The 9947-nt window shown below is 35.8% G+C and overlaps 1 protein-coding gene and 1 pseudogene across 1 annotated transcript; one reads left to right on the forward strand and one right to left on the reverse strand.

Moving 5' to 3' along the window:
• Positions 1-2640: 2640 nt before the first annotated feature.
• Positions 2641-3186, reverse strand: LOC149061449 (uncharacterized). Its single transcript, XM_089220715.1, has 4 exons — positions 3094-3186; positions 2963-3034; positions 2848-2905; positions 2641-2783 (listed from the first exon to the last, which is right to left on the reverse strand). Exons 1-4 carry the CDS (start codon positions 3184-3186, stop codon positions 2641-2643), a joined length of 366 nt encoding a protein of 121 aa, XP_089076841.1.
• A 2373-nt stretch (positions 3187-5559) lies between these two features.
• On the forward strand, positions 5560-9947 carry LOC149061450 (uncharacterized; annotated as a pseudogene).

The following is a 9947-nucleotide window of genomic DNA, read 5'->3' on the forward strand; positions in this document are numbered from 1 at the left end:
GTTCCGGTAGGTGGCAAAGCGATTCGATAGTATATTCGGTAAGCCAGAAAAATTCTCTACAAGTTAAATATGAATCTAGAGTGCACACGGGTTTAGGTTACACAGCAAGAAGCGCGGGAACGGACAGGGGACCGTATTTCAGACGATCGATCGGTACAGGCGGCCTTCGGTTTATAATTTTTTTTTAAATGTTCCGGTAGGTGGCAAAGCGATTCGATAGTATATTCGGAAAGCCAGGAAAATTCTCTACAAGTTAAATATGAATCTAGAGTGCACACGGGTTTAGGTTACACAGCAAGAAGCACGGGAACGGACAGGGGACCGTATTTCAGACGATCGATCGGTACAGGCGGCCTTCGGTTTTTAATTTTTTTGAAAATGTTCCGGAAGATAGCGAAGCGATTCGTTAGTATATTCGGAAAGCCAGAAAAATTCTCTACAAGCTAAATATGAATCTAGTGTGCACACGGGTTTAGATTGAACAGCAAAAAGCTTGGGAACGGCCAGTGGACCGTATTTCAGACGATCAATCGGTACAGGCGGCCTTAGGTTTTTAATTTTTTTGAAAATGTTCCGGGAGGTGGCGAAGCGATTCGATAGTATATTCGGTAAGCCAGGAAAATTCTCTACAATATAATTATAAATCTAGAGTGCACACGGGTCTCTGTTACACAGCAATAAGCGCGGGAACGGCCAGGGGACCGTATTTCAGACGATCGATCGGTACAGGCGGCCTTCGGTTTTTAATTATTTTGACAAAGTTCCGGGAGGTGACAAAGTGATTCGATAGTATATTCGGAAAGCCAGGAAAATTCTCTACAAGTTAAATATGAATCTAGAGTGCACACGGGTTTAGGTTACACAGCAAGAAGCGCGGGAACGGACAGGGGACCGTATTTCAGACGATCGATCGGTACAGGCGGCCTTCGGTTTATAATTTTTTTTTAAATGTTCCGGTAGGTGGCAAAGCGATTCGATAGTATATTCGGAAAGCCAGGAAAATTCTCTACAAGTTAAATATGAATCTAGAGTGCACACGGGTTTAGGTTACACAGCAAGAAGCACGGGAACGGACAGGGGACCGTATTTCAGACGATCGATCGGTACAGGCGGCCTTCGGTTTTTAATTTTTTTGAAAATGTTCCGGAAGATAGCGAAGCGATTCGTTAGTATATTCGAAAAGCCAGGAAAATTCTCTACAAGCTAAATATGAATCTAGAGTGCACACGGGTTTAGGTTACACAGCAAGAAGCGCGGGAACGGACAGGGGACCGTATTTCTGACGATCGATCGGTACAGGCGGCCTTCGGTTTATAATTTTTTTTTAAATGTTCCGGTAGGTGGCAAAGCGATTCGATAGTATATTCGGTAAGCCAGAAAAATTCTCTACAAGTTAAATATGAATCTAGAGTGCACACGGGTTTAGGTTACACAGCAAGAAGCGTGGGAACGGACAGGGGACCGTATTTCAGACGATCGATCGGTACAGGCGGCCTTCGGTTTATAATTTTTTTTTAAATGTTCCGGTAGGTGGCAAAGCGATTCGATAGTATATTCGGAAAGCCAGGAAAATTCTCTACAAGTTAAATATGAATCTAGAGTGCACACGGGTTTAGGTTACACAGCAAGAAGCACGGGAACGGACAGGGGACCGTATTTCAGACGATCGATCGGTACAGGCGGCCTTCGGTTTTTAATTTTTTTGAAAATGTTCCGGAAGATAGCGAAGCGATTCGTTAGTATATTCGGAAAGCCAGAAAAATTCTCTACAAGCTAAATATGAATCTAGTGTGCACACGGGTTTAGATTGAACAGCAAAAAGCTTGGGAACGGCCAGTGGACCGTATTTCAGACGATCAATCGGTACAGGCGGCCTTAGGTTTTTAATTTTTTTGAAAATGTTCCGGGAGGTGGCGAAGCGATTCGATAGTATATTCGGTAAGCCAGGAAAATTCTCTACAATATAATTATAAATCTAGAGTGCACACGGGTCTCTGTTACACAGCAAGAAGCGTGGGAACGGACAGGGGACCGTATTTCAGACGATCGATCGGTACAGGCGGCCTTCGGTTTTTAATTTTTTTGAAAATGTTCCGGAAGATAGCGAAGCAGTAGGGTAAAAAAGCCACTACTGGAACCACCGCCACCGCCACCACCACCACCGCCACCGCCACCGCCACCGCCACCGCCACCGCCACCGCCACCGCCACCGCCACCGCCACCGCCACCGCCACCGCCACCACATCCCACCGCCACCACATCCCACCGCCACCACATCCCACCGCTCCTTGCCCAGCCTTAGGGGCCGCCGTCGGTACACCGCTCCCCGCCCCGCCACCACATCAAACCGCCACCACATCCCACCGCCACCACATCCCACCGCTCCCTGCCCCGCCATAGGTGCCGCCGTCATCCGACGAAGATTTATAAATACGTATATATTTTTTATTTTTTATTTATTTTTTTTTTTTTGAGAAAGAAAAGGTACAATATTTGTTTAAGGCAAAAGGTTACAAAAATATATAATATAATATATTTTTCTAATGTAAAATTGATAGATTAATAAATCATGTTATATATATATGTATAGTTTTTTTATTATAATGAATTTTTTATTTAACAATTAATATATAATAGGTGTTAGGTATTAGATTCAATACAAGCTTTTAGTAGTAATTTTTCATCATTTGCGTATTCTTCACCCCAGACAAATCTTTCCAGTGCTTCAAGACAAATATCATCAGCCTCTTCACAGCCCCAAAAGTCGATATCATTTTGTTTATCTATGATAATAGTACATATTTTGTATACTCAATGCATAAAACAATAATAAAATGAACATAATACCGTTTGTTTGTTGTTGGCCAACAGAATCGTCAGATTTATGCCTAGCGTCGTTTCTAACCTAAAACAGCATAATATAAAGTTGGTAAGTACTACAATAATATTTTGTCATACTAACTTCGGCAACAGAAATATTGTCTTCCTGGCTTAATAAATGTTCATAAAACACACGTCTCGGTGTATTTGATAGCTAAAAAATATACATAGATTTATATAGATATATAATATCGTATGTATAAATAAACTTGCCATTTCATCAAACTCTCCATTCGCTAAAAAGTCAATGAAGCCCGCTGAAACGTTAGGTGTGTTTATATCGGATGCTTGACTGTTGTACGACATTTTAAAAAAAATCTTGGAAACGTTGAAATTTTTTAATGTGTATAAAAAATTATTAGGCACATGAAAAGTATTCACGATGAACGCAAATGATGCATATACTCAGTACCGTGGATTCGATTAACATGACTGTAGTGACCATGTTTGTCTACATTATTTTATTACACGGGGTGTGTGTGTGGGTGGGTGTGTGTGTGTGTGTGTGTGTGTGTGTGTGTGTGTGTGTGTGTGTGTGTGTGTGTGGTGACACAAAGTCCATGCCGGCATTGTGTGCAGGCATTTGTGACTTTGTGTGGGTGACAGTATGCCACCGAGATGTTTTCACACACTCAAAATTGCAATTCGACACGTTCACCATGTAGACAAAGAAGCTGCTATCATTTTTTTTTTTTTAATATCCAACACTTAAAATCCCTCCCATTTCAATATGAATTAAAAATAATGAAACATTATCTTATTAAATCAGTATAAGTCGTAATTTGTACTAAAAAGGTTTTGTGTTATTAAAAGATGTTTAATTTCAAAGTGATATTTTTAAATTTTTTCATAAATACACTAAGATTCGATCGTCGCAATCGTCCTCAAAATGAATTCAATATTCCTTTCTTATTTCAGCCGTAAGTTTAATATTATCATTGTTATTATTATAACTATTATTTCATTAACCATATTTGATGTTTAGTATTGAACCAATCATACCGCCACCACCAATCGATTTAGACCATGTTTTCTGGATGATAGAGCAGATTATAGCCGACGCTAATGCCCAAACAGAAAATACACAACAACAACATTTTTTTATTTCGTGAGTTTTATATTATTATAATATTTTTTTTTTTTTCTAACATCTAAATTATTTATAGTAGTGACGACGAAGAAATGTCAGAAGTGTTTTCTCCAAACATATCATCGGATGAAGATTTGTAATAATAAATGATATTTTAATGAATTTTTTTATTTTTTCAAATATTATATAATACAAGTTAAAAAAAAAAAAAAACTTAATCTACGGCTTGATTTATATTTCTCTTTTGATATGATTGCCTTTGGTCTGTAGACATCAGGATAAAACTACTCCGGTAAGGCTGATGCTCTTAACCATCCCCTTGCCAGCTGTTCAGTTGCATTAAGTGTCAGTTGGGCTACAAAACACGGCTTTCTTGTTGGTATAGCGTCACTGATTGTCGCCGGATCGATGTGCAGCAAATAGTCTGTCAATACATCTAATTTGGTATTCTTGGGTATTGGCATTAAAGTTCCGAGAGCTCCACAAATTTCACATGCCTGTAGTAATACTTTACCCCGTATTTCATTTATTTTTGTATTAATTACTTCTTGTATGTTGTCCTTTATGTGCAATAAACGAGATACATTTTCTTCACTCAGCTGAATACACTGGTCATCGAGTATGCATTTAATTGAAAAATAGTTGGATACACGGCATTTGACTACCGACACGACCTTGTTTTCGTCTGAACGAAGATACTTTGACTCCATGAACGTTTTCTTCTCGAGAACAGGTATAAGCGATTCAAAAAATTCGGTACTCATTTTCACGCGTTGAGAATTTACGTTAATATGAACAACACAATTCATTAAAGAGGCTGGATCGATCCCTATATTTAAAAACACGTTGTCATCCAAGAAAAAGGTTGAACAGTCAATAAGTTGATTAGACATTATGAAACACTGGAGGTTATAAGCACCAATTCTGAGAGACAAGGCTACACTGAGATTTATAATAAGTACCTATTACGTTTCATGAAAAATTAAAACACTATTAAGCATTTTTTTTTTTTTTTTTTTTTTCTGGTAATACGAGAATGCTGACATATTTTTTTTTTTCTCTCTCTTCGTTATATACGGGTATTGTACAGTATCACTGATTTAGTACTGTTTTCACAGTGATATCGCTCTGGTGTGTTTATTGAAATAATAATTCAAAATGTTTAAATGTGATCAATGTGTTTCTGTTTTCTCGCGGAAAGATGCTTTGTTCAGGCATATAAAGTACCATAGTAGTACTAAACAATTTACGTGTACTATTTGTCTAAATAATTTTACTAGAAACGATTCTCTCCAACGACACATGAAAAGTATTCACGGTGAGTAAATTTTATACAATATTAGGATTCTATCGGTGAAAATATTATTTTTATCACTATGCTTATATTATTTTCAACCGCTCGCGAGCGTGTGTGTGTGTGCGCGCGCTCGCGCGCTATATTCCAACCATATAACACTGATTTTTATTTTTCACTTAATAAATTAATACTCGTATAATAAAATATGCTATCCGAGCGTTAAAAGGGGTTTAGTATATACAACCCTACGTACATGATAGTAGTATTTAATTCGCGTTTGAAATAACAGTATTGTTCCATTTTAGGTATTTTAAACAGTAATGCACAGACTATTACAACTACAGCTACAAGTAATGCACAGCCAATTACAACTTCAGCTACAACTACAAGTATGATTTATATACATATTTATAGTTAAATAATTTACATAATTTATATTTTACAGATGATACAACCTTTGAAGATGATGACGATTTTTGTATTGCAGTGTTAGATGAGACCGAAAAAAATGGATTGAGTGAAAGTATGTATATTATATCAAATGTTTTGATCTTATACTAAATTAAAATTTTTAACATAGATGATAACAACGGGTTTGATGACGGCAACGATGATGTATGTCTTGAAGCGTTGGACAGGGCCGAAAAAAGTGGCTTATTTGAAAGTACGATACATATTATAATTTTATGACAATATTTATTTGTTTGTTTTTTCAGATCGGTCTAGAATGATTGAAATATCTGATAATATTTACGTCGAGGATATACCACCTGGCTCCTCGAACCAATGTATGTATGTATAATATTATCTTTAGTTATATGACCCGTTTATTCAATTAATTATTTTAGGTACACCCAGGCGAAATCATAAGCGTCCAGTGCCTGAACAATCCAGATACGATGGTATTTATAGTTATAACTTTTTAGTTTTAATATTATACTTATATATTTTTTTTTTTTTTTTTATGTAGTTAATAATTCCGAAACATCGACCTACAATATAAGAACAAAACGTCGTAGATTATTAGAAGTTTTACAAGGCGGTTTTAATTTAATCAATTCTTCTTTAAACGATATATGCAGAGAATATTATACAAAAAATTTCGACACCCAATTATTAAATTATAAAACATTTTTAAATAACACTAAACCACATTTAATCCAGTTAATTAACAGTTTTGACGGCGAAATAAAATACAACCTGAAATTGGAAGCGACATACCACAATCCTAAAATTCCCGAATCTGATGAAAACAGGGCTTTCAAAACTGCGGCAAAAGAATTTTTTCTGGCTAATGATATTCACAAACAAATAGAACAAGATTATAATAAATTACTGGAGGAACAGGAAGTGTATAAGTCAAAAGGCAGTGGACTTACACTTAAATCTATTGATGGGCTGCTAGTAGGTGTCTATAAATATATTCCGTTAAGAGGGTCGTCATACATACAACTTCCGAATGACATAAAATTAAAAAAGTGTGTGATTAATTGTCAAAACAGCGATGACATGTGTTTCAAATATTCAATTCTATCTAGACATGTCAATCAACACATTGCTCATAGAGTAGGAAAACATTACGACGATCTCGAAAACCTCTACGATTTTTCTCATTTAATTTATCCGGTAAACTATAAAGACATAAAGAAACAATTTGAAAAATTCAATCCGACAGTTTCAGTTAATGTTTACGGATTAAAAAACGGATCCCGAACAATACAGAACAAACATGCATCAAATAAACCTGATATGACTATCGTATATCCCCTTAAAACATCTACGGAAAAAGATAACCACTACGATTTGCTATTAATATCTAATAACACGAAACATCACTTCTGTTTGATAACCAATTTTTCGAGACTTATTAATAATCAAATGACGTCAAACAAACATTATTCGGAGTATTGCAAAAGATGTTTATCTAAATTTAACAACACACCAGCAAAAACCGCTATTGAGGGCCTGCGTTACCACAAGCAATTCTGCGGGGATCATGAATCAATTTCGCCGATTATGCCAACACCTAACACAAAAGTCAAGTTTGATAAAGTGGAACATACTCAGTTCCACCCGTTCATAATATTCGCTGATTTTGAAAGTATACTAGAAAAAAATAATGCTAATGCAGGTCCTAACACTAAGCTTATTCAAAACCATAATTGTATGAGTTATTGTATACATGTAGTATCAAATAACGTTCCTGAAGCGCTGTTGAAAAAATTTAAAATACCTAGGAAACCTATTGTTTATAGAGGAAATGAAAATACGAGTTACGATTCGATAGCTCTGCGATTCGTGAAAGATGTAACCGAAATTGCAAATCGAATTGATATGCTTTTATGTACAAATATAAGTATTAAGATGACAGCGGAAGACATTTTAAAACACTCTAAAGCAACAAAATGTCAGGTGTGCGATAAATCGTTTGTTTTAAACGATGTCACTAAAGTTGAAGATCATTGTCACTTAACTGGGAAGTTTAGGTGTACATTGTGCAGTTCGTGCAACCTTAAACTGAAGCGTCCGGACTTTGTGGCATGCGTGTTTCATAATTTATCAAATTACGATGCACATTTTATCGTTCGACAACTTTGGTTTGACAATAAAAAAATTTCAGTCATCCCCAACAGCGAGGAGAAGTATATTTCATTCACAAAACATATTAATAACCGGTTTAGTATTAGATTTATAGATTCGTTGAGGTTTATGAGCTCGAGTTTGTCCAGCTTGGCAAATGATTTAGTTGCGGCAGGTCAAGACAAATTTAATGAAACGTCGAAAGTATTCACAAAAGATGAATTACCATTAACAACGCGAAAAGGTTGTTTTCCTTATGAATATTTGAGCGATTGGGGCAAACTAAACGAAACATCTCTTCCGGCCAAACATACATTTTATTCCTCGCTTCAGGATGAGCACATTCCAGACGAAGATTATGAACATGCACTTAAAGTATGGGATAAATTTAAGTGTAAAAATCTGGGTGAATACAGTGACTTGTATTTAAAAATTGACACCCTCATACTGGCAGATGTGTTTCAAAATTTTAGAAATTTATGTTTTAAAATTTACGGCCTCGACCCGGCTTATTATTACACTGCCCCTGGGTTTTCTTTTGCATGTATGTTAAAACATACTAAAGTCGAGATTGAGTTAATATCTGATTATACGATGTTGCTCGCGGTGGAGAAAGGAATCAGGGGTGGAATGACGCAGGCTAGCAAACGATATTCAAAGGCTAATCATCCTGACGCAACCAGTTACGATTCCAATAAAGAACATAATTACATTATATACATTGATGCATGCAATTTGTACGGGTGGTCTATGAAGAAAAAATTACCTTTAAATAATTTTAAATGGTATGAAGGCGACGTTAATTCGGCGTTATCATTGTTAGAACAACTGGATGAAAATTCAAATATGGGTTTGATCTACGATGTTGATGTGTCATATCCCGATACTTTGCACGATGAGCACAATGATTTACCTTATTTACCGGAAAGAACAAAACCTGATGGCAGCAATGTTACAAAATTATTTGCGACGTTCCACGTCAAGAAACATTATGTTGTTCATTATATGGCACTCAAACAGTCAATTTCGGCGGGACTAGTAGTGGATAAGGTACACAGAGTCGTACAATTTAATCAAACTGCTTGGCTTGCACCGTATATAGATAAGAACACAGAAATGAGAAAAAATGCAAAAAATAAATTCGAGGAAAATTTTTTTAAGCATATGAATAATGCCGTAAGTTAAGATAGAACTAATTATTATTATTATTATTAATATGTAATGATTTATTTATTTATTTTTACAGATATTTGGAAAAACGATGGAATCTAAACGCAATCGCAAAAAAATTGAACTCGTCACTGACGCCTTGAGGATGCAAAAACTTGTTAACAAACCTACGTTTAAGGACGTCACAATATATAGTGAAAATTTGTGTGCAGTACACCTGAAGAACATGGAAATAACATTTGACAAACCTATTGCATGCGGGATGGCTATATTAGATATTTCAAAAACTCTAATGTACGACTTCCATTATAATGTCATGAAAAAACATTACAAGAATAATATTTCTTTAATGTACATGGACACAGGTATTTTTATTCTTTGTATATAAATACTAAATATTCAATTACATTATTAATTTTTTCAGACTCATTCGTATATGATGTTGTAACAAACGATTATTACAATGACCTCGCATCCAATCCCGATATATTACATCGCATGGACACGTCGAATTTACCAAAACATCACCCATGCTATCGAGAAGAAAGAAAAAAGGTTCCCGGGATGTTCACCGATGAAGTTGAAGGGGAATTCATTGATGAGTTTGTAGCTCTTAGAGCTAAATCGTATGCCTTTTCAGTGTCTGGTTTAGAGACAATCAAAGCCAAGGGTGTCAAAAAACATGTAATTAAAAATAACTTGACGTTAGAAGACCATAAGAAATGCCTGTTTAATGAAATCGGTCAAGATCCATTCAGAGAAATGTATTCTATACGATCATATAAACATAGAATCCATACTATCTTATCTAAAAAGCTAGCACTGAATTCTTATGACGACAAACGGTATGTGCTCGAAGATGGAATTAACACATTAGCTCATGGTCATTACAGAATCGAGTGACTTGAGCTATATAATATATATCATTAA

The sequence above is a fragment of the Diuraphis noxia genome, unplaced genomic scaffold (genome assembly GCF_037042655.1).
Source record: "Diuraphis noxia isolate RWA-SAM2 unplaced genomic scaffold, SU_Dnox_SAM2 contig0001, whole genome shotgun sequence".
Classification (NCBI taxonomy): Eukaryota; Metazoa; Arthropoda; class Insecta; order Hemiptera; family Aphididae; genus Diuraphis; species Diuraphis noxia.